Source organism: Gobius niger, assembly GCF_951799975.1.
Source record: "Gobius niger genome assembly, chromosome: 15".
Taxonomy (NCBI): domain Eukaryota; kingdom Metazoa; phylum Chordata; class Actinopteri; order Gobiiformes; family Gobiidae; genus Gobius; species Gobius niger.
In genome coordinates, this window is record NC_136866.1 from 27,778,226 (window position 1) to 27,803,953 (window position 25,728).

General features: G+C 41.4%; 1 protein-coding gene across 1 annotated transcript; it reads right to left on the bottom strand.

Annotated features, from left to right (window-relative positions):
- Window positions 1-6,390: 6,390 nt before the first annotated feature.
- Window positions 6,391-25,034, bottom strand: LOC306975085 (cytochrome P450 2K4-like; the record flags this gene model as incomplete). The annotated part of the gene is made up of 9 exons (XM_079572506.1): window positions 6,391-6,578; window positions 6,641-6,782; window positions 8,528-8,712; window positions 8,844-8,954; window positions 10,117-10,258; window positions 13,972-14,132; window positions 18,704-18,853; window positions 18,918-19,080; window positions 24,852-25,034. The coding sequence occupies 9 exons, from the start codon at window positions 25,032-25,034 to the stop codon at window positions 6,391-6,393; spliced, it is 1,425 nt and encodes a 474-aa protein (XP_079428632.1).
- Window positions 25,035-25,728: the final 694 nt, after the last annotated feature.

The window sequence follows — 25,728 nt, forward strand, 5'->3', positions numbered from 1 at the left end:
GATTCTGAGAGTGGGTTGCAAGCCTCAATGCCCGACATAATTTGTTCTCCAACCCCCAAAAAACGATGTGCGAGCTCTTTCAGCATCCGGTCTATGCAAGGATAAAATATTTGACACCTGAAATCAGCTGAGCTGGTTGGGTTTGATGATGAGCCACAGCTTGATTCAACTACAAATTCATCAAATTTTCTTTGCTTCTGTCTGGGTGTGCACGACTCTCAATGTTGCAGTCCTTACATATATCCGCACTTTTTTGGAAGAGCTCTTCAGCAGCTTCATCTGTGCGTAGATGTGTTAACGTTTCAACAACTGATGTCTTGTACTCGACTGCCTTGCACAAGTCCAACTTTTCTCCTTGAAGGTAGCGATGCAGGCCTTCAGTTATGCCAAGAAGTCGGGAAAACATGACCAACATGTAGACATTTCTGGGTTGTGTGAGCTTTGACAAAAGGCCGTGAGACATTGGAGTGGTCATAGCTCCAAGGCTGGCTAAAATGACAGGCAGGTTTTTTAGAACAGCCTTGACCGATCGAATTTGGCATGCCCACCTTGTTGTCGACAGTTGGACCAGCTCAGTTGGGAGTAATCCAAGGTCTTTTTGCAGTTCTTTGAACTTGTTGTGATTTATCAAAGAACTGTTGAAAAGGGTGTACAAGTTTTCCAACAGTTCAAAGAAGGATGAGGCTGCTGGTATGGCCTTGCATGTGTGGCATAGGACCAGATTCAGCTCATGGGCACAGCAGTGAACATACACTGCTTCAGGGTGACGTTTTCTAAATAGGGCCTGTACACCTCCCACTGCTCCAGTCATAACCGATGCCCCGTCATAAGACTGAGCGACACAAAGCATGGTATCAAGTCCATGCTTCTGCAGTAGTTCCTCAATAGTGTTTGTTATGTTTTGAGCATCAAACGTCTGTAGTGGTTGCATTCCAAGGAAGCTTTCTTTCACATGGCCGTCAGATGATAAGAAACGGACACAAACAGCAACTGCTCTGTGTGCCCATCTCTGGCTTCATCAGCCATAACAGCATACACCCCTGTTGCCTTAATCTCATCACATATGTTTGTAGTTATTTCTTTCGAAATGCTTGTGATCATGTCATTCTGTGAAAAATGAGATAGGTACGTGGCATGACATGTGGAAGAATAATTCTTCAAGAAAGGATCGAATTTTTTCAGTAGTTTCGTGCATTCAAGAAAATTGCCCTGGTTCTGGCTGGATTCATGTTCATTGTGTCCACGGAATGGTATGCCTTGCTGGCCAAGGAAGCTGGTAACAGCTAAAATTCTATGCAGATATTGTCGCCTCTCAAGAACTTCAGCAGCACTTGCTGAGTGGAGTTGTTGAAGAACGTCTCCTTGTGTCTGGGAGGTTTTGAAGCTTTTCCAAAAGGCCATAGATGAGACATGGCTAGCAGACTTTTCATGTTCCCTGAAGGTGTTCAAAGCCCGTTTAAAAGCCTGAACCACAGAGGGCATCCTTTTTACATCGAATGTTCTGCCTGCCATAGATGCGACAGGAAAAGCAGAACTGTTGGCAACAGAGTATTCTAGCCATTTAAACTTTTCAAACCAATTCTTATTAAAGGCTCTCTGTTGCCCTCCAAAATGGGCGAGAGGATACTGAGGGAGAACAACTTGTTGTGGCCCACTTTCTGGGGTCCCTAACTCACAGCCTGATGTGCCTCCTTCTGCTCCTTGCTGTAAATCCTGTCCTTCACTCGAGTCATTTGGAGCTCTCTGTACTGTCCCTGGGTCACTTTCTCCTGCTTCTGTTAGCTTTGATGCTGCTCTGTTTTGCTGTTCTTTTTCTCTCCTGTCTTCCCCTGGCCTATCTAAACAATCAGAAAATGCTTTTAATGCAATTATACTGCAGTGAGCAAAACAATAAAAATGTCAAATTCAAGCAAATGTGATCTAATATGCTACAATCCTATCTTCTTTATACCTGGTTCTTGTTCCACCTCTGCACTGTCCTCATTCTTTCTTCTCTCATCTTTCCCTCTTTGTGCTAACATGCAAAGATGAACAAAAAACAAACAAATATTGTTCAAAAATCAAAAACCTCTTACAAATTACATACAATCACCAGGTATCATGTGCTTGATGTTTTACATAGCTGGTTAGCATGGATATGTTGACCTTTTGTATGTTGAGTTAACCAAAGGAGCATTTATCAGATCAAGGAGCAAATGGCTGGAGCAGGAAGAAAGGAACTTATTTTTTTGCGTTAGAAAAAAGAAACCAAAAAAGGAACAGTATCACCTCTCTAAAGTGAGATAACAAAACATGTTGGAAACTTCTATGGTAAGATTTATACTTCTGAATCTCACCCAGATGCTTGTGACTCCTTCATGCAGTGTATTGGACAACGTATCCCTAAAATCTCAGGACAATTTCGTGCTCAATGTGATCAAACGATTACCGAAACAGAAATGGGGACTGAAAACAGGGAAAGCTCCTGGCAATGACGGACTCCCAGTTCTACGTCCATTTCTGGGATATCATTGAGCACCCACTTTTAGAAGCACTTTCTCAATGTGTCGAAAACAATGAAACGTCAAGCACAATGAAACAAGGAGTTATGTGATTAATCCCTAAACCTCAAAAAGACCCACAGATAATCGAAAACTGGAGACTTATCACTTTGTTAAATGTTGACTATAAAATACTAGCTCTAATGTTCGCTAAGCGTCTGAAGAGGGGACTCAATGATATTATCTCTGAAACACAAACTGGGTTTATGTCCAATAGGCACATAAGCTCAAACATTAGATTAACATTGGATTTATTGGATCATGTTGAATACTTGAACACACAAGCATTAATCATATTCCTTGATTTTTATAAAGCATTTGACACAGTAGAACATTTCTTTCTTTTTTGGTCCAAATTTCACATCTGCCATCAAAATGCTCTATAAAAATATCAACAGCCGCGTCATGCTTTATCCCAACACAACCCCCAGATTCCCGGTAACTCGATCTGTCCGTCAGGGTTGTCCTGTGGCCCCATTTCTGTTTTAATTAGCGGTAGAAATGTTGTCCATCTATATTAAAAATGACCCTGAAATTAAAGGCTTACAAATCTTTGGAAAAGAAATTAAAATAACACAACTTGCAGATGATACTGCAATTTTTTTACAAGATAAATATCAGGTTGAGAAGGCAATAGAGCTCCACAGTCCCGCCTCCTCTCCGGTCCGGAAGTAAAACTCCCCTTGCATTGAGACCGTATTGATTTGGAATAAAGTCTTTAACTCCGTAACTCCGTCAGCTCGGGCTGAATCCAGCTCTGTGGTTCTAAAGCGACCGCAAAGTCAGACGCAGGTGAAAAAAGCACGTCTGAGATCCATCTAGTTTAACTGCGAGCCTTCGTCCTAGAACTACATTACCCAGGATGCTCCCATGATCTACTACGAGGCTTTTGATTGGTGGAGCTTCACGTTCCCACTCGTGTTTATTTATTGTAATGTAGAAAACATATTATAAACAATGTATTCAAACATAATGCAGGCAGATAGTTGACGTTTTATCCATATCTAACACTGAGAGTAAGAAAAACGTCAAAAAAATGTTCCCAACGATCCAATTAAACGAACCACCGATCATTTTTATTCACATTAGCCTGATTCAGATTGTTTAATAGTGAAATAATATAGAACTTTTGTCTGCAAAGTAAAGGAAACTGGCCGTGTTTGCTGAAAACCTGGTTGCCTTGACCAGCGGGCGCGATGAAAAAGTCGAAAAAGTCTTAATAATTATCATTGTATTATAAACAATCTGAAATAAACTGCTGTAAAGCATTTCTTCTGATGCCTGTGATTTATATGGACAATATTACACATGCTATTATTTTTCTATTCAAAATCAGAATAGTTTTTATTGCCATTGTTTGTAAACAGATTCACAAACTAGTAATTTTTCTTGGTGAGACGTGCAACATTAAACATAAAAAACATATAACAAATAAATGTCTTGGTCATAATAGTCATTCTACCCATATGTGTTTCTATGCACGACATACTGGGCTAAACACATGAGTGCAGATTAACCTCTTAAGTCCCGCCTGAACCCAAAGGATCTTTTTCCTCACGTCATCAGATTTTTTTCCATCATTTTTTTGTCGGGTAGTCAACTCATTTTTGTAACTTTTTTGTCTTTTTTTTGGTGTCATTTTTTGTCACATTTTTGTCATTTTTTCGTCATTTTTTGTCAATTTTTTTTATTTTTTTTGTAACATTTTGTCACATTGTTGTCATTTTTTTCCTCCATTTTTCTGCACTTTATTGTCAATGTTTTCTCACTTTTTTGTCACATTTCCATCATTGTTTTCGTCTCACTTTTGTTGCTATTCTCACAGCTTTTTTCCAGAAGCTTTTGGACTGGGGTAAAGCCAAACTGGCTCGGTGAAAACTCGGTTCAGGTGGGAGTTAAGGGGTTAAAGGTTAAGATCATTTATGTGTCATTACAAAATGTGTCTCTGCATTTGGCCCCTCCTCCGACTGGGGCGACCCGTCAGGAGCAGTGGGCAGGAGCGTGTTGCATCTGGGGACCATCTCCAGATGTGGAGCCAGGCTGATGGTCGGAATCACCTGCTGGAGGATTCACCCTTTGCACATGTGCTCTGGGACATTTAAAATAACATTTATCTTTTCTTATGTTGGGGTGCAGGTGAACTCCACACTGAAAGGGAATTAAACCCAGGACCCTTTTGCTGTGAGGCCAGAGCACTAACCCCTCAGCCACATGTACTGCCCATCATGTAAATCATACAGGCTACTGTCACGTGTTTTAATAAAATATAGAAATGTAAACATATGACTTTATCAATTAGTAACATGAGGCGTTCAAGGGTTGTGGGGAAAAAAAGCGCTTTGCTGTAAACTTTATGTTCTAAAATTTATTATGTTCTAAATGTCCAAAAAAAGTGACAGTGACGTTCATTTTGTTGAGAAGTTTTAGGAGAAAAAACACGGCTTAATCGCCAATGCTAACTGATACATGTAAACCAATGGTCGCCGCTAGGCCAATACAGTGTCTCTCGAAAGTATTCATACACCTTGAATTTTTGCACATTTTGTCATGTTTACAACCCTAAACAAAGATTTTATTTTGATTTTTTTACTGAACGTTCACACACAAGTAACAGAAAACTGTGAAGTGAAAGCAAAATGATACATGATACTGTTATTTTTCCAAAAATAGAAAACCGAAAAGTGGGGCGGGCATAAGTATTCATACAGCATGAATGAATACTTTGTGGAACCCCCTTTTACTTCAATAACAGCAGCAAGTCTTGGGATCTGACAAGCCCCACTTTTCACTTTTTGAAAAATAACAATCATGTGTCATTTAGCTTTTCACAGTTGTCTTTTACTTGTGTGTGAACGTTAAGTTAAAAAATCTAAATAAAATCTTTATGTTCAGGCTTGTAAACATGACAAAATGTGCAAAAGTTCTAGGTGTATGAATACTTTAGAGGCACTGTAGATGCACTTTTTAACTGCATTTTAGAATCAAATTCTGGATGGCAGAAAACTTTCTCCAGCTTAACCAGGACAAAACTGAAATGTTAATCATCGGCCCTGTTATGGTAAACATTGAGACCATATTATTTCAACTGCTGTTTCATAAAGCTACAGCAGCAAATGATCCATCGTTTCCTGAGTTTCCTCTTTAACACTGACATGTGACTGAGCTGTGGGGACAACATGGATTTATCACTTTTATAAAGTTTGGCTTGAGCAGAATCTTAATTTTTAATTTTTAATTATTATTTTTATTATTAAATGTGCTCCTGTCAATCAACAGTGGTTGCGCATGAATCACTCGAGGGTGGGGCCGAGGGGGGTGGGGGGATTTGGTGCAGTGGCTTATGGGATGGCACATAGCTCCTAAGCACCGGTTAGTTAGCATCAGAGGTCCCTATGCTAAAGTGGCTATGATAGTTAGCATCGAGGCTCCTTTTTCTAACTCCTTCCTAACTGACAGACCAATTCGGAAGCATCTTGTCATGGTGGACGCCGACGCACACCCGGTTTGGCGTAAGAGCTCTTACCAATCTGCTCGTTTCGGAAGGAGCCCAAATCTAAATTCTAAAACCTTTCCTCTCACAGAAACACCTGGGGCTCGAGCACCCACCCGACTCTTTGGGCAACCAATTACAAAATAGATTTAAGATGCCATTTTTGGTGGCATAAAGTAGATGCCACCAATGTTTGTCACTTTTACATGTGGAGCCGAGTGTCTACTTCTCTGGAGCGAGTAGTAAATCCAGTTCATTGGCAATAATATCTTTAAAACACACATTGTACTTGCTTACGACATTTGAATTTATTAACACGTTTATTAATACGTTTGACATCAGAAACTGGACGTGCAGGTCTTATGAAAGTGAGATGGCGCACAGTTTTTGCGGCAACGGGCAGCGGAGTCCTCCGATCCGCGGAGTCAGGTCCAGTTCCTCCTCAGTAACACCAGGGGGCGGCGTGAAGCGGAAACGCTGCATCAGAGTCGCAAAGACGATGAACAGCTGCATCCGGGCCAGGCTTTTACCCAGACAAGCCCTACGACCTGCAAACACAGGCGTCAGAACGGAATCACTGCAGTGTTAGCAAAACGCAGGAGGAACAAACCTGCGGAGAAAGGCATGAGGGCGTCTCTCTTGACGAACTTCCCGTCTTTGTCGAGGAAGTGAGCGGGATAAAAAGTGTCAGGTTTTTCCCATTCGTTTTCATCGTAGAGGACTGAGGCCAGAACTGGGTACACTGTGCTTCCCTGTAGAGACACAGACAGAAGGTCATCAGTTGGAAAAGGTCTTTTGTTCCCCTGTCCAGTTCCCCAAGAGGAAGCGGAAAACCTTTCTCAGTCCGAGTCAGTGTTTAAGCTGCTCAAGACGTTAGCATGCTACCGGTTAGCAACTGTCAATGGCTTCAACATGCGTGGCTCACATCTATGAACACATGTGACTGAGGAAATACTACAGTAACAGCTCAGACGTCTGTTTCCAAGGCTAGATGTATCTGGTTCAGGGCTTTCACTTGGAGGTCCGAGCTGGGGCCTCATTTATCAAACTGTGCGTGAGACTCTGACTGTGAAAGTGCGTAGGAAAGTAACGCCAAATTCTGTACGCAAAGTTTGTTTCCGATCTATAAAACCCTGCGTATGCGCCGGTACGCACACCTGACCGCAATCTTTCCTTCGCTGATTCCACCTGAAGCAGAAAGCTGCGGACATCACGCCACGCCCTCTGCCCGCCTCCATTTGCCCATAAAAGGCAATGCAAAGTGACTTATGAATGAGATTTCCGGGTGGAGTGAGTGAGGAGAGGTCAGTGTCCGGGTGGTGTGAGTGAGGAGAGGTCAGTGTCCGGGTAGAGTGAGTGAGGTGAGGTCAGAGTCCGGGTGGAGTGAGTGAGGAGAGGTCAGTGTCCGGGTGGAGTGAGTGAGGAGAGGTCAGTGTCCGGGTGGTGTGAGTGAGGAGAGGTCAGTGTCCGGGTGGAGTGAGTGAGGAGAGGTCAGTGTCCGGGTGGTGTGAGTGAGGAGAGGTCAGTGTCTGGGTGGAGTGAGTGAGGAGAGGTCAGTGTCCGGGTGGTGAGAGTGAGGAGAGGTCAGTGTCTGGGTGGAGTGAGTGAGGAGAGGTCAGTGTCCGGGTGGAGTGAGTGAGGAGAGGTCAGCGTCCGGGTGGTGTGAGTGAGGAGAGGTCAGTGTCCGGGTGGAGTGAGTGAGGAGAGGTCAGTGTCCGGGTGGTGTGAGTGAGGTGAGGTCAGTGTCCGGGTGGTGTCTCAGGAGGGCAGCTATTTAGTTTGCGTGGAGGAGCGCAATGTTTCACCTTCAGTTTGTTTTCTACATAGCGGCTACGCAAAGTTCTGGCCTCATTTTGTGCGCAGCAAGCTTGATAAATGAGGCCCCTGAGCTGTTGAAGCTAAATGCTAACCGGTAGCATGCTAACGTCTTGAGCAGCTTAAACACTGACTCGCGTGCGTCTCTGGGGCCGTGATTTTACTGTTATCTTTGTGAGCAGTGATTACAAGTACACACAATTCCACTGTCGATCAGTTGTCTTCCATTTTCCATCATCCTGAGGCTCAATGTCAAAGTACAATGTGAATAATGTGGCAAATTCAATCAGGTCGAAATAATAATGATCAGGGAAAACAACGGCCTCTGCTCCAACTGAGATTATGATACGACATCTAGAATGTTGTGAATGCTACCTATTGTGGGTTACACAATTCAGTCCTGGGTCTATCTACTGCCCATTCCTCCGCCCACTTGGGGAAACTCTACATATGCCGCTTCACTGTCAAAAGCTGGATTTTTTTTTTACATTTGCTCGTCTTTTCCACTGACCGATGCGTCTCATTGTGGATTTCCATACGGTTTGGATTGATTGAAATGCATCGAAGTGTTCACCTCAGATCGAAACATTAACAGAATTAAATGTTTTTGATGAAAGGAACATCGACAAAGTTTTAAGACTCTCTTTGCCTCTTCACAGTCCGAGAAAGTGTAACATCGCACCTTTTTGATGAAATGTCCCTGAAATTTGACGTCGCAGCTGGTTCTGTGCAGGAGATTCAGTGGAACGACGTTGCCGAGCCTCTGTGTTTCATGGACCACCGCGTCAGTGAAAGGTAAGTTTTTCCGGTCTTCAGACAGAACCTGACGAGCTCCGATCACTCTGGCGATCTCCTCACGAACCTGGTCTGAGAGACAAGAATTTAATCTACAGGGTGTACGTGCGGCAACACATTGATTAGATGAGGAGTTCGACGCTACTACGAGCTCCTCACCCGATCTCTAAGGGTGAGCCACCCTGCAAAGGAAACTAACTAACCGCCTGTATCCCTGATCTTGTCCTTTCGGTCAATACCATGACCATAGGTGAGCCCGTCTATGAGGTTCCCCTCAACCTGACGCAGAAGCTCACACGTCCCCATACCAGATGCTGTGGAGGCACCACATCCCTGACCGCAAGGCGCTAGAATAAGAGCCCCAACCCAAGGCCTGGGACCCGGATGGGGCCCCAGCTGCACCATATCGGGGACATCAGTCCTGATAAACTAGTTATAGGGTTTAAAGAACTGCTCTTAGTATGGCCTGTCAACTAGCACCTGTTTGCAATAGGAATAATGCCCTCGACAACATACCTCCTCGGATCATTCGACACCACCAGAATAAGCTGGCTGTTCATGAGGAACTGCCACTTTTAATTACATTTGTCACATAAAATCAAGTACCGACATGTATTGGCGTCAACGAGAAATTTAATGCTGAGCGAAAATGCTTCGCAACAGCTTTTTCATTTCGAGAATAATGCATCTCTTGTTTGGAAACATTTAGAAACACCTAACACTAGTACAATGCACTACAGCATGTAGTACAGTAGTGCAGAGAAGGGACATTAAAGGGCGGGTATTATGCAAAATCGACTTTTTCAAGCTTTACATCATTCTTTATGTCATTCCCTCATTAAAAACATGCCTGAAGTGTTGCCTTGGCACATTCACGTATTTTTGAGTCATCTGTAAAAACTCTGATGGCGGCCATTTTAGGGATAGGTTTGCCTGAGTCCTCCTAGGAACGCCCCCACCTCCTGGAGACGCCTCCGAGCTTTCGTCACCAGCCGAGTAACCAACCACTGCTCCTCAGCAGAACCCCCTCCCCACTGATGCCACTGACAGCGTGTGGAGGGGGCGTGTCGGAAAGAGTCAGAGGTTCTTAAAGAGACAGAGGCCTATTTCAAGACATTCACTACAGCCATTTTGAGAGAGACATTTTATACAAGGCAGTTATTCTAATTTACTGCATTTACAGACCAACAGAAGGTTTGTCATCATTGTAGTGTGATATAGACTGGTGCTATGTGATTGAAAAAAGCATAATACCCCCTCTTTAATATAAAATGAAACAGGAAGGGGTTTCCCTGTCAGCTGTAGCTTGAACTTGGTCCCATCATGGTCTACACCAGGTTAGTGAAATGTAAACCTGCTGAGGAAGCCTCCACCAAATGAGACCGCTCAAGGGGCCCACACTTCTCCCATTAAAGGCGCCTTTAGAGTGTTTGATCTTTACTTTTAACCAGGTAGTGTAGCATTTGATCAAAGCACCTTGTATGTTTGGATACTTGGCCATGAAGAGCAGACTCCATCTCAGAGTGCAGGCCGAGGTCTCGGTTCCTCCTGCGAACAGGTTGGCCACCATCGTGGTCAGGTTCTTTAAGTGGAACTGGGAGTCCCCCATTCCGGCCTCCTGCAACAAGAGCCTCATTATACACACTGAAAATAACTGCAGAGAGGCGACACGCTTCAATTCCTACAAAAGATTTGGTTTGTAGCAAATGCCGTCGCAGAATGAGAGCAGGCCTTTTTGCTCACAAAAGACCCTGACTACAACAGCCTTTGTATAGACAAGCCGCAGTCAACACTGAGCAATGGATATATACAAGAAGCATCACCTCTCACTCCTCGCCATTTACATCAAAAACACCATTAGAGAGAATCCATGATGGCAGATCAATCTGCTCCTATAGGGAATGTTCCAAAAAAAAAAGGACAAAAAGGGGAGAAACTCCGTTCCCTTGAGCCAGGCAGAGTGGAAGCAAGTTCTCAAGGGCCTGACAATAAAACGTGCAAAGTTTGTATTGTTTTGGTTTTATTGATTGACTGCGGAATTCTTCCGCAGTCAATTATTGGTTTTCATGTTCTTTATTATTATTCCTCTTCCATCTTTTTCCCGATTTTCTCCAGCTTTCAGCACCTTCATGCTTTGTGCAATTTATGCAAGTTATGCATCAAAATGTTCCGCATGTTGAGGAGAAGGGTGCTGTTACTTTTGGGACTTCTGCAACTTACGTTTTTTCCGCAATCGGCCAAAATGTCGGAGATTTTTCCCATTGACTTATAATGGGGCTGCTGCAAATCCATGCTTTTCTGCATTTTCTGCAATTTCTGCAATTTCTGCACTTTGTGCATGTTCAGCTTCTGCAACTTGTGGGTTTTGAGAAAAAATTGGCCTTTTGCAGTTTTCCAGTTTTTTTATACAAGAGTTTGAAATTTTTTGCATTGGTGTGTATGGGGGGAATCCAGCCAATGGGGAGACTCCAGGACTTTCAGCCATTTGTGCAGCTTCTGCCAATCAAGCACTGAGGCCATTTCAACAGTTTGACCAGTTTATGCAATATTAACAATTTATGCAAATTAACCACTTTATGGGATTTAACCAGTTTATGCATTTTAAACCGTTTATGCAACTTAAGAGTCTATGCCATTTAGGATTTATGAATTTTAAAGAGTTTATGCAATTTACATAATTTATGCAAATTAACCCCATTCATGTATTTTACCACTTTATGCAGTTTATACAGTTTATGCAACATGACATTTTATGCATTTTACCAGTTTATGCAATTTTTGCATTCGCTTCCCGCAATTCCGCAGTCAATCGCAATGGCGCAGCATTTCTAGTTGAGTTTGTTGTTGCGTGTGCAGCACTTTGGAAACGTTTTGTTGTTTAACCTCTTAACCGAGGGGATCTTTTTCCTCACGTCATATTTTTTTCCATCATTTTTTTGTTGGGTATTACACTCATTTTTGTAACTTTTTTGTCATTTTTTCGTCAAATTTTTGTAATTTTTTTGTAATTTTTTTTTCAATTTTTTGTCATTTTTTGGGCAATTTTTTATCACATTTTTGTCAAATTTGTGTGTCACATTTTTGCCACTTTTTTATCCATTTTTTCTCACTTTTTTGTCACATTTCCATCATTGTTTTCGTCTCAGTTCTGTTGCTATTTTCACAGCTTATTTCCAGAAGCTTTTGGACTGGGGTAAAGCCAAACTGGAGAAAATGTGATTGGTTCAAGTGGGAGGTAAGGGGTTAAATAATATTTATATAGCATATTATGCTATATAAATAAAGTGGATTGGAAAACTTTTAAAATCGTGGGAGGAAACTGTATTCTTTGAAACAAAATCTTGGGGAAAAGGCTTTTAAAGTTGTTTTTGATACATGCAAAGTGCCCATTGGTTTCCATTTTATAGCAAAAAAAGCAAAAAGAGCCACGTTTTCTCTCCATCTTACAACACTGACCTACGCTTTGCATTTTATGTTTGATAAATGGATGAATCATGTGTTTAAAGCGCTGCACATGGCATTGAGCACGAAAGCCAAAGAACAGAAATGATTTGTAATGTTAGAATTTCCCCACCTCCAGTTGCCGCTTTTTGAGGAGGAAGGCGTCGACGACTCCGCGGCTCACGTTAGGCTCCTGCGTCTCCGATAAACGGTCGATCATATTTACAAAATGACTTCTGTTGGCGAGGACAATACTTCTGTGCTCAGCTCGAGATCTGGACATCCACCTCCCGAGACTCGGAAAGATTTCATACAACTGTTAGAGAGACAGAGATAATTACAACTTGGTCACATTTTAGTGTACTTTATTCAGCATGTGTTGCCCCCACCAACCACTCAGGCAAACACACTGAATTATGACCTATTGTACATGTTTTTAGTGGTAGGGAAAACCGGAGGAAACGTATACAGACATGTTAACCTCTTACCACCCGCCTAAACCGAATGCCTTCTGTCCTCTTTGGCTATAGGCCTGTGTAACACCTCATTTGAAAGCTAAGACCCACAAAACTGACCTTTTACCTCACGTTGTTGCTGTGTCACCTTTATGTTGTTTTTTTTAGTTTTTGTCATTTTATTGTTGAGTTTTTGTCACTTTTGTCACTTTTTAGTTGCATTTTTGTCACATTTTTGTTGATTTTTTGTCACATTTTTGTCACTTTTTAGTTGCGTTTATATCCTTATTTTCTTCCATTTTTTTGTGGCTGTTTTGTACACCGCGCCATGGCACATCATTCCAGACAGTTTTCGTTTTCAGCGTTTAACTTCAGCATTTATCCTCCGTTTTCCCAGATGATTTTTTCCCATTGTTGCCTCAGCTGTCAATGTTACCTCACAACTGATCAAAAGATAATTAGTCACAAACTAATAGCGTCATATGATTTGACAAGTCCATGAGCTGTTCACACAGAAATGCCTTTAAATTAGAGCTTAAAAGCAGAACAATATGTGGTTCTCGTTTTCACCACCAGGCATTGTAGTTAAATCTCTTAACTCCCACCTGAACGGACCCCATTTTCTCCAGTTTGGCTTTACCCTAATCAAAAAGCTTCTTGGGACAAAAGCACCAAAACAGCCACAAAGAATGAGAAGAAAACAAGGATGTAAACGTGACAAAAAGTGACAAAAATTCAACAAAAAAATGACAATAAAATCAACCAAAAAGTGACAAAAATTCAACCAAAAAATGACAAAAAAAATCAACCAAAAAGTGACAAAAATTCAACAAAAAATGATAAAAAGAATCAACCAAAAAGTGACAAAAATTCAACAAAAAAATGACAAAAAAATCAACCAAAAAGTGACAAAAATTCAACAAAAAAATGACAAAAAAATCAACCAAAAAGTGACAAAAATTCAACAAAAATGACAAAAAAAATCAACCAAAAAGTGACAAAAATTCAACCAAAAAAATGACAAAAAAAAATCAACCAAAAAGTGACAAAAATTCAACAAAAAATGACAAAAAAAATCAGCCAAAAAGTGACAAAAAATCAACAAAAAATGACAAAAAAATCAACCAAAAAGAGACAAAAATTCAACCAAAAAATGACAAAAAACAATCAACCAAAAAGTGACAACAATTCAACAAAAAATGACAAAAAAAATCTACCAAAAAGTGACAAAAATTAAAAAAAAAAAAAATGACAAAAACTCAACAAAAATGTGACCAAAAGGAAAAAAAAAAACATGAAAAAGGTGACACAACACAGCAACAACGCGAGGAAAAAGATCAGTTTTGTGGGTCTTAGCTTTCAAATGAGATGTTACACAGGCCTATATAATCGCCTTCTCACTTAACTCTGAACACACAACTCAGACTTGCAGTACCTGGACAGATCTGGTGCCTAAGAGCTCGGTTCCTCTGCGGACTCTGTAAAGGATCTCCTTAAACTCGGGGTCATTGTAGTCGAATCTGCTCCCGTAAACCATGGAGCAGATGATGTTTGACACCGCAGCATTCACAACCTCATTCGTATCAAAGGCTTTGTCTGCAACAAGAAAAACGAGGTTGCTTGAGATAAAGGCAACAGCTAACATAACAAGACTCTAAAAATACAGTTTCTAACTTTGCCACAAAGAGAATTGACACATTGGCTCACATTGGAGACATTATGTCCCTGGTAAGGTTTCCCACGGCAAACAGCACTAAGAGCAGTTCTTAAACCCCATGACTTATCAGAAAGGACTGTGATGTCACATGTCATGTTGGTGCAGCCGGGCCCAACCCTAAAGCCAGGCCTGGGGTTGGGGATCATATTGGAGCGCCTTGTGGTCAGGCCTTTGCCCACGAGGCCCGGCCAGGCACAGCTGGAAAGATTACATACATAAAGACATGTGCATTTTCTTTTTTCTCAGCGTCTCACATGAAACCAGAAAAAAACTTTTACTTATCTAGGTCAACTACAGTTTTAAAAGTTATTTGCTAAATGACTACTATTATTACTATTATATAAGTCTATGTGACGCCCACTATGTGTGGTCACATAGTTTTATGTTATTATAGTAATTTTATTAATTATAGTAAGGTTTAGATATTTGATAAGGTAGTATTGACGCCTACCGCTAGAGGGCAGCACTGGTTGGGAGACGGGTTTAGAGCATTCACTCCTGCTTCTCGCCAGTCGGCAAGCAGAGAGCCTGGACGCTACATCATGATTTGACTCCCGTCTCTTTATTTATTTATTTCAGGTTTGTACTGTCGCATAAACACATATTTTGGCTCAGATGAAGCCTGTTTAAAATAGCGTATGCTGTATCTTATGTAGGAGTCAAAGTTAGACTTGTTTTATTTAGTAAATATGCATTTACTGTTGCGCTAGCCGTTAGCCTACTGTAGTAAGATTAGCTCGCCGTCATTTTGTTTTCCTCTGAGTTTTTTTGGTTACAATTTTGAAATTAGTTTTTGTTTAAGAAATAGTAAGTAAAAAGCAAGGTCCCTATGTTCCGACAATGTCAACTTGACATGAACGTATATTAGTAAAAGCTAATGTATTAGAGAATTTCTGTTCAACTATTTCTGTGCCTATGGTCAGATCTGGATGTGAAAATGAAAAAGATTAATATTGTGTATCATATTGTTCAAAATAACAATTAAAAGAGTCGGCAAGCAGAGAGCCTGGACGCTACATCGTGTTTTGACTCCCATCTATTATTTTTCAGCTACCCAACCCTTCCCCATGTACAAAAAAATAAACTGGTTGTGGTGATCGCACCGGCCAATACCTGCAACATCTACATACGTTTCATCAATATTCAGTAGAATTGCATTTAAATTGTGTAACTTGGGTCAAACGTTTTGGATTCCACAAGCTTCTCACAATAGTTTGTCCATTCGTCCAAACAGAACTGGAGCAATGCACAGTGTCGAGGGTCCGGGGTCTGCCTCGTAGAGTGTCTCGCGTCATCACCTCGCCTCCCTTTCCTTTTCCCAACTAACGCCAAAGACTGGAAATGTTATGACCACTCAAACATCTGTTCTGGGGCACATGTGGCTGAATGTGGCTGGGGAGCGTTTGGTTTTCACACACTGCGAGCTGGAAATCCTCCGCAGCCTGTGGACTCTTCTGTCTGCCACAAAAGTAACTGGACATTAATGTGTAAACGGACTGCATGCGCAACAAACTTCTAAATGAAAGCAAAGTAAATAAGTAAGTAAGTAAATAAGTAAAATCTTAACCTAAAAGTAAATTAATTATTGGTACCTTTTTGTAAATCTATTGCTACTGCCCTGTTCATTGTAACTTATCTGTGCACCTTAGAACTCCATCCATCCATCCATCCATCCATCCATCCATCCATCCATCCATCCTCTTCCGCTTTATCCGGGGCCGGGTCGCGGGGGCTCCAGTCTCAGCAGAGATGCCCAGACTTCCCGATCCACACACACCACCTCCAGCTGTTCTGGGGGGACCTCGACCTCCTCCAGCTGTTCTGACCCCGAGGCGACACCAGGCCAGCTCGGAGACTTGGGGCCTTTCTGAAACCGCTCCCTCCGCCCTCACCCTAACACTCAGTCTGCTCGTGCCCGCGGAGCGGAGTTCTGTCCGAAATGGACCCCTCAGTGAGGGGGGAGTGGGACAAAAGCTCCTTCTCAGCGAGTCTGCATCGACACCACACTTAACAGGTGTGTGTTACACTGAGAGCAGTCCCACGAGCAACGCACCAAACTACTACAGTTCCGCGTTTACTTAGGAGTTGTTCATTTTAACGCTTTATCGTCATATAGACTCATGTATTCATGAAAAAGAAAGTGACAGTGAGACTTAATATGATTTTATTGGGAGTTTGACATGTTTGAATCTGAATTACTTTGTAAACTCATAAGAGAACCTTTTATTTATTTAAAAGTATGATCAGTGGAACTTGTGATTTTTGCCACATTATGGGCTGTGAGGACGGTGGGGGCGAGGGAGAGTGCGTCTGAAAGTCACAGCTCGAATTTCTCTGTTGAGTGAACCTCAGAAGGTGCCCTCACTGAGCCCTGGAAGGGTGTAGGGGAAGGGAGGAGGGAGTGGTTTTGGGCCCATAGTCCCTCCAGCGTGTCCTGGGCCTTCCACGAGGCCTTGTCCCACTAGGACATGAGGGAGGCGACCAGGAGGTATCCAGAACAGATGCCCTAGCCACCTCAGCTGCTCCTTTCGACGTGAAGGAGCAGCGACTCTACTCCGAGCCCGGGTAACTGAGCTCCTCACCCCCAGACACCCTGCGAAGGAAACTCATTTCGGCCGCCTGTATTCGCGATCTTGTCCTTTCGGTCATTACCCAAATCTCATGACCATAGGTGAGGGCGGGAACGTAGATCGATCGGTAAATCGAGAGCTTTGCCCCGACTCAGCTCCCTCTTCACCACGACAGACCGATACAGCGACCGCATCACTGCTGACGCCGCACCGATCCGTCTGTCCATCTCACGCTCCATCCGTCCCTCACTGAGAACAGTTATACTGGGAGGCGCTGTGGCAACATTTATTTTCATTGTCACCTCCACTCTGCTATATCTAACTGACCCAAAAAAGTTAGTTAATTCTGGTTTCATGTCAGAAAAATGCATATTTTACATAGTGTACTGTATGTAAACATCTAGTTCCCACTGTTTAGTCGCGCTCACCTCAAAGCTTGGGCTCTGGAGAGTTTGGACACTTTTCTGCCGTCGCCTGCGGGGAGAAGAGGTTCTTGCAAACAGTTCAACATCTCAGGAGGGGAAGCAGTTCTTCACTGACACCGTCTACAGTGCGGATGGGAACTGCTGACCTCGACTGGGGATGTTGTGGAAGGAACACTGTCAGGATCTCCTCACTCTCAGTCACTGAAAACCTGTCCATCACCCAGACCATAGTTCTCCACCGGAAAAAAGTGACTTTCCCTCTCCAGGTCGGTGGGGAGTCCTTCCCTCAACCGGAGGAGTCTCGGGGTCATGTTCACAAGTGAGGGACGGATGGAGCGTGAGATCGAGCTCTTGATTTACCAATCAATCCAAGATCTACTAAACTCTATGGTCACGAGATCTGGGTAATGACCAAAAGGACAAGATCACCGATACAAGGGGTCAAAATGAGCTTTGTTCTCAAGGAGGCTGAGCGCGCTCTTAAAGATAGTGTGAGGAGCTCAGAGTACAGCTGCTGCTCCATCACGTCAGGAGGAGCAGGTAAGGTCGCTTTGGGCATTGGTTTTGGATGCCTCAAACTTGGACGCGCCCTACTGGGACAACGCCTCGGACCTAGGATCCTCCCAGAACAGCTGGAGGAGGTGTGCATGGTGTGTGGAGTGTGTCAGCTAAGACTGCTGCCTTATGGGAAATTGATGATTTTTAGCTAATGTTATATTTTATAATGCTATTGAATGTTTCTTTTATGAGTTTAATCTATGTGCTTTAAGTTTCAGTTGAAACCAATCTTTTCACACACACATCGCTGTAACAATACCCCATTTCTTGCTCTTGCATTCTTTTGCTCAAACCTGTGGAGACGTTCGGTGCCCTCACTGGAGCTGTGAAAAAAAACTCCAAATAAGGCAACAGGAAGACACTTGTAGAGGAAAACTACTGAAAGGCTTGATGACCTTGGCCCGAGCTCCACTCATCTCCTATCTCTTCGTGAACGTCACATTTGTTCTGATATATATTTGTAAGAGCGCAGTTAGACGGTGCCGTTTCCTGGGACGCCCCGTTCGAGCACCGTGTGTATTATCAGGGACTTTAGCATTCAGATAACCTGTGTTTAGAAATTGTAATTGTTATAGGGAATAAATCTTCTTTGACTAAAGCTACTGAATTCTGGTGGTTTCTCCTCGGACCTTGGGATCAACGAACACGCTTGGCGAGACCTTTTTGATATTTTAATATTTTAAACCTGTTTCAATGTGTTTAAATTGATCTTATGGAGTCAGACCTTATGTAAATTTAGAGTTTTAATATTTCCTGTGAAATCGACCACAGTTTCCGCAACCCGGCCCCGGATAAAGTGGATGAATGTGGATGGATAGATGGCTCTCAGAGAAAGAGTTACCTTGTGGGTCACTGTACCCCAATCTCAATCTCATCTAGATTGCTGTAGAATCTAACCTCTGAATGACTGGATGCGCTGAAGCAGGTGTCCACACTCCTCTATGATCTTGTCCTCAGAGGCCTTCTTCCCCATCCCAAAGTCTTTCAGATTAGTCAGAACAAAGCGCCGCATCTCCCTCCACGAGTCTCCGTTGGCGAACACCACTCCTGATCAAAACAAATACATTCAAAATATCACTTGTGACACTTATGTTCCTCCAATTGTTCATACCGTATTCGTGCTGGTCTTCTTTCACCGTTGTGGGGGGCGCTCTCTCTCCGAACTCGTCAGCGAAGTCCACCAACGCCTCCTTGACCGCCTGATACCCCACAAGAACCACTGCTTTGTCTGGCCCCATGTGGAACGTGAACACAGAGCCGTACTTTTTCGAAAGCTAAAAGAAGGAAAATGTTATAGAATTTCTCATGCTGCTCATAAAGAAGAAAAGACTAAGTGAAGATGGACTCGAGAGTTGTGTCAACAGCTTGTTGTTTAACCCCTTAACTCCCGCCTGAACCGAGCACATTTTCTCCAGTTTGGCTTTACCCCAGTCCAAAAGCTTCTGGAAAAAAGCTGTGAAAATAGCAACAAAACTGAGATGAAAACAATGATGGAAATGTGACAAAAAAGTGAGAAAACATTGACAAGAAAGTGACGAAAAAGTGGCAAAAATGTCACAAAAAAGTGACAAAAATGACCAAAAATGTGACAAAAATGCGATAAAAAATTGACAAATTTGACAAAAAAATTACAAAAATGTGGCTAAAAATGACCAAAATGTAACAAAAATTGGATAAAAAATTGACGATGTGACAAAAAAAAAATGACAAAAATGTGACAAAAAATGACAAAAAAGTTACAAAAATGAGTTGAATACTCAACAAAAAAATGATGGAAAAAGAAATCTGACGACGTGAGGAAAAAGATCCTCTCGGTTCAGGCGGGAGTTAAGAGGTTAACTTATTATAAAAAAAACTTCAGCATTTTAATATAAATAACGGTCAGCAGATGGCGCCACTGCTAGCACTATAAAAAGCCCACCCTGGTTCACACACACGTCCTCCGTCTTCCCCTGGCCTGGGCCCAGAGGTCGTGCGTAATTGTTCTACCAGTGCAGGTAGCTATGGTTTATTCTTTCGCCATTCTTAAATATTGGTTTACCGCTAATGCAAATTCTATTTTAGCGTCGCGGGTAGCTGTTGGCTTAAAGGGATTATGCAGGCTAGCTGATACCATAGAAATGCGCTAGCCTTGCATTAGCCTAGCACCACGAAACTCTTCAAATATAACAACTGCATGAATTACAAAAGAAAATATCTCCAGAAATCACCAACACTCTGGACAACTAGGAAACGAGGCCCTATGTCCGGGGGCCATGGAAGCACCGCACCGGCCGAGTAGAGTTCGCTGTGGGTGCTGTCTTGCTTCCTAAATTCGTTTTGTTTTGTACGAACTGAAAAGCTAATGCGACTTGATGAAAATACCGTGAACCAAGTGAGACCTAAACTGTACAATCTGTTCAACTGGATGTAATGGAAAAGGTGAAATTAATTAATTAAACTGTGTTGAAAAGGAACATGCTGGCTCTGTCCTTATGGGTCGAGCCTGTGTGCTTTTAACCTCTTAACTCCCGCCTGAACCGAGAGCATTTTCTCCAGTTCAGCTTTACCCGAATCCTGTAGGCCAGTGTAACGCCTCATTTGAAAGCTAAGATCTACAAAACTCATCTAAATGGATCTTTTTCCTCACGTCATCAGATTTTTTCCCATCTTTTTTGGGGGGGTTTTCAACTCATTTTGTAGCTTTTTTGTCTTTTAAATCAATTTGTCATTTTTTTGTCATTTTTTTTTTTAAATCATTTTTTTTAAATCTTTTTTTTTTTTTAATCATTTATGTCACATTTTTCTCACATTTTTCGTAATTTTTTTTGTCACATTTGTCACATTTTTTGTCTTTTTTAAATCAATTTGTCATTTTTTCGTCACTTTTTTTGTCAAGGTTTTCTCACTTTTTTGTCACATCTTCATCATTGTTTTCAGCTCAGTTTTGTTGCCATTTTCTCACCTTTTTTCCAGAAGCTTTCGGATTGGGGTAAAGCCAAACTGGAGAAAATGTGCTCGGCTTTGATTTGATTAAAGATGCAAAAGGTAATAGTAAACTTCTTTGGAAAAGCGTGGATAAATTGCTTGGGAAAGAAAAAACAAATTGTGACCATGTACAACTTAAAATAAATGGAACTACTCAAAATGACAATACATTTTAATGATTTTTTTTTTTTTAAATTCCGTGCGGGATCTGGCAGGTACGTTCCCGAAACCAAATTGTGTATATAATTTTAATTGTGATGAGTCAAATGTAGATGAAGGTGCAGTTTTAAAAGAAATATTACACTTAAATAATAGTAAATCTAAAGATATTTTTGCCATTGACATTGTTTTTAAAAGAGCACAAGGACATTTTAACCCCAGTGCTAACTAAAGTCATAAACCAGTCTATAAATGACAGTATCTTTCCTACATCTTGATTACAATGCTGCATTACATCCTCTCCAGTTTGGTTTCAGAAAACGATACCCATGGGAGACTGCATGCTACTACTTAATAGAGGAAATAAAATCCAGTCTGGAGAGTGGAGGAGTTGTGGGGCGATCTTTCTTGACTTGCGTAAGGCCTTTGATACAGTAAATCATGAACTACTGATAGATAAGTTAACACATTTCTCCATAAGCACAAGCACAATAAAATGGATTCAATCTTACCTTAGTGCCTCTTTATATTAATGATTTTCCATCTGTGTGTATAAATGCCAAAATGATAATGTATGCTGATGACACTGGTGTATATTCATGGGAAAACTGTTAAAGAGGTTACCCAAAAGTTAACCGAGGAAATGAAAAACATTTCTATGTGGTTGAAAAACTCTCTTTTAACCTTGAATATCGACAAAACGGTTTCTATGTTTTTCACAAATCGCTGTGAGTCCTCAATATGTGAGACTGGACCAAAAATCACCATTGAAGGTCAGGAAATCTCAAATGTCGACCAAATTAAATATTTAGGAGTCATTCTTGACCCAAATTTAAATTTCAAAAAACATATAAAAAAAATTAACCAATACGTTGAAATTTAACATCTCGAATTTTAGATATATTAGAAACTCTCTGACCATAGGTGCTTCTAGTCTTTATCTAAATGCGATGATAATCCTGCACAGTTGGTCGCAGGCCTGTAGAAACAGCCTTAAGCAGAGCCGTGGGAAGATATTTTAGTCAGGGGGTGTTGAGGGACAAAATTTACCCCCAAAATACTTTTTCTGTGCTTAAATCCTATTTATTAACCTCTTAACTCCCGCCTGAACCGAGAGCATTTTCTCCAGTTCAGCTTTACCCAAATCCTGTTGGCCAGTGTAACACCTCATTTGAAAGACCTACAAAACTGAATGGATCTTTTTCCTCACATCAGATTTTTTTTCCATCACCTTTTTTGTTGGGCAGTCGTCTCATTTTTGTCAAATTTTCGTGACTTTTGTCACTTTTTGGTCAATTTTTTGTCCATTTTTTCACATTTCCATCATTGTTTTAGTCTCAGTTTTGCTGCTATTTTCACACCTTTTTTCCAGAAGCTTTTGGACTGGGGTAAAGCTGGAGAAAATGTGCTCGGTTCAGGTGGGAGTTAAGGGGTTAATATTGCCTGCAGTTCACAAACTATCCACCAGGGGGTGCTGCAGCGCCCTCAGCACCCTGGGTTCCCACGGCCTTGGCATTAAGGCCCCTGGAATCATTGTACAAAAGCTCTCTGAAAGTTCATAACAAAAAATCTCGGTTATATCATCGCTGTCATATTCTTAAAAAACATATTAAGTTTTGAAAAAAAATTAATCATATATTCAAATCTCTGTCTGTTGTTCAAGATAATTAATGGTACTGCAGCTCCTCCATTAAAAAAAGTTTATTTCACTGAGCTCAGAAATTTCATCTGGAGCCACTGGGTGGACTGTTGGGGGCGAGTGTAGGACCCCCCAGTGTAAATCCGCAGCTCCGCTTTCTCCAGTGTGGCATCAAACAGTGGAATATGTTCCAACAGAGCTGACCACATGTGTACATTTTAACACTTTTTCACACCAGGCTAAAAAAGGGCTTATTTTAAAACAAACTTGTTCCCATAATGTCCTGTAATTGGTGTGTGTGCAACAGTGTGCAATTTAATGCTTTGGAATGAATGAAGTGTGTTGATTTTAATGCTGTTTTGGAGGAAATGTATTATTGATTGACTGCAGAATTCTTCCGCAGTCAATTATTGGTTTTCATGTTCTTTATTATTATTCCTCTTCCATCTTTTTCCCGATTTTCTCCAGCTTTCAGCACCTTCATGCTTTGTGCAATTTATGCAAGTTATGCATCAAAACGTTCCGCATGTTGAGGAGAAGGGTGCTATTACTTTTGGGACTTCTGCAACTTATGGTTTTTCCGCAATCGGCCGAAATGTCGGAGATTTTTCCCATTGACTTATAATGGGGCTGCCGCAAATCCATGCTTTTCTGCACTTTTTTCTGCATTTTCTGCAATTTCTGCACTTTGTGCATGTTCAGCTTCTGCAACTTGTGGGTTTTGAGGAAAAATCGTCCTTCTGCAGATTTCCAGTTTTTTTATACGAGAGTTTGAAATTTTTGCATTGGTGTGTATGGGGGAATCCAGCCAATGGGGAGACTCCGCCTTTCAGCCATTTGTGCAGCTTCTGCCAATCAAGCACTTTCAACAGTTTGACCAGTTTATGGAATATAAATAATTTATGCAAAGTAACCACTTTATGGGATTTAACCAGTTTATGCATTTTAAACCGTTTATGCAACTTAAGAGTCTATGCCATTTAGGATTTATGCATTTTAAAGAGTTTATGCAATTTACATAATGTATGTAAATTAACCCATTCATGCATTTTACCACTTTATGCAGTTTAAACAGTTTATGCAACATGACATTTTATGCATTTTACCAGTTTATGCAAATTAGATTATGCAAATTAAGCAATTTTATGCAATTTGAAGAGTTTATGCAATTTCTGCATTCGCTTCCCGCAATTCCGCAGTCAATCGCAATGGCGCAGCCATTGCATTTCTAGTTATCATTCCTCTTCCATCTTTTTCCCGATTTTCTCCAGCTTTCAGCACCTTCATGCTTTGTGCAATTTATGCAAGTTATGCATCAAAACGCTCCGCATGTTGAGGAGAAGGGTGCTATTACTTTTGGGACTTCTGCAACTTACGTTTTTTCCGCAATCGTCCAAAATGTTGGAGATTTTTCCCATTGACTTATAATGGGGCTGCCGCAAATCCGTGCTTTTCTGCACTTTTTTCTGCATTTTCTGCAATTTCTGCACTTTGTGCATGTTCAGCTTCTGCAACTTGTGGGTTTTGAGAAAAAATTGGCCTTCTGCAGTTTTCCAGTTTTTTTATACGAGAGTTTGCAATTTTTGCATTGGTGTGTATGGGGGAATCCAGCCAATGGGGAGACTCCAGGCCTTTCAGCCGTTTGTGCAGCTTCTGCCAATCAAGCACTTTCAACAGTTTGACCAGTTTATGGAATTTAAAAAGTTTATGCAATATTAACAATTTATGCAAAGTAACCACTTTATGGGATTTAACCAGTTAATGCATTTTAAAGCGTTCATGCAACTTAAGAGTCTATGCAATTTAGGATTTATGAATTTTAAAGCATTTATGCAATTTACATAATTTATGCAAATTAACCCATTCATGCATTTTACCACTTTATGCAGTTTATACAGTTTACGCAACATGACATTTTATGCATTTTACCAGTTTATGCAAATTAGATTATGCAAATTAAGCAATTTATGCAATTTGAACAGTTTATGCAATTTCTGCATTCGCTTCCCGCAATTCCGCAGTCAATCGCAATGGCACAGCCATTGCATTTCTAGTTCTGTATTAGTATTTTTATGACCTTGTCTGTTGACATCAGTCTGCCCAGGGACTACAGGTGGAAATTAGCACAAGTGCAATAACCTGGTACAATGCATCTCTCCCTTTGAGGTTAATGTATATTGTACACTGTCCCTGCTCAAATAAATAAATAAACTAAACTCATTTGACATGCTGATTTGAAGCTAAACACCAACATTCAGATGACTCTTGTTCCATTCTTACCTTGATGAAAGTCTTGTAGGGCTGATTAAAATCCAGCAGCAGCAGATTTCCCAAAAGAGGCAGCGGCCTCGGTCCTGGAGGCTCATTGTTCTGAGTCTGAGCCGTGAAGACGAGGTAAACCAGCACCAGGACCACCAAAGACCCCAGAACAGGGAGACACTGGATCAAACCGGCCGCGTCCATCGGAGGTCTGACCGAGGAAAATACAGAAGACAAAATGATCAGAAGATGAGCTGCAGTGTGACTGACCGCAGAGTTCATTCAAGTCAATGTTTATACAGACAGCCCCTTCAAAAGCACATCAGATATAAGGTTATAATTAGGTTAATGTCATGGTTGGAGGTGGTGTGAAAAAAACTGTAGCAAAACTGGTGGTGTTTAATGAATGATGAAAACCAAAATAACAAAATCCAGAGACAAAACTAAAACAGACCGGGGCTGACGTAGACAATGGCGCGACAAAGGAAACACAGGGGTGTAAATTCATGAGGAAACGGGGCACAGATGAAACACATCAGGGCGGGGCCGGCAGGTAACGAGGGACGAAAAGCAAAATCACAAGGACTGAACACACGTCAAAGTAAAACACAGGACTAGACCGAGGACAAAACATACAAAAACAGGGGAACAAAAGACGAATCATGACAGTTAACTTTAACTTGGCTGCATCTGGTTTAACCCCTAAACTCCCACCTGAACCGAGCACATTTTCTCCAGTTTGGCTTTACCCCAGTCCAAAAGCTTCTGGAAAAAAAAGCTGTGAAAATAGCAACAAAACTGAGACGAAAACAATGATGGAAATGTGACAAAAAAGTGAGAAAACATTGATGAAAAAGTGGCAAAAATGTCACAAGAAATTGACAAAAAATGGACAAAA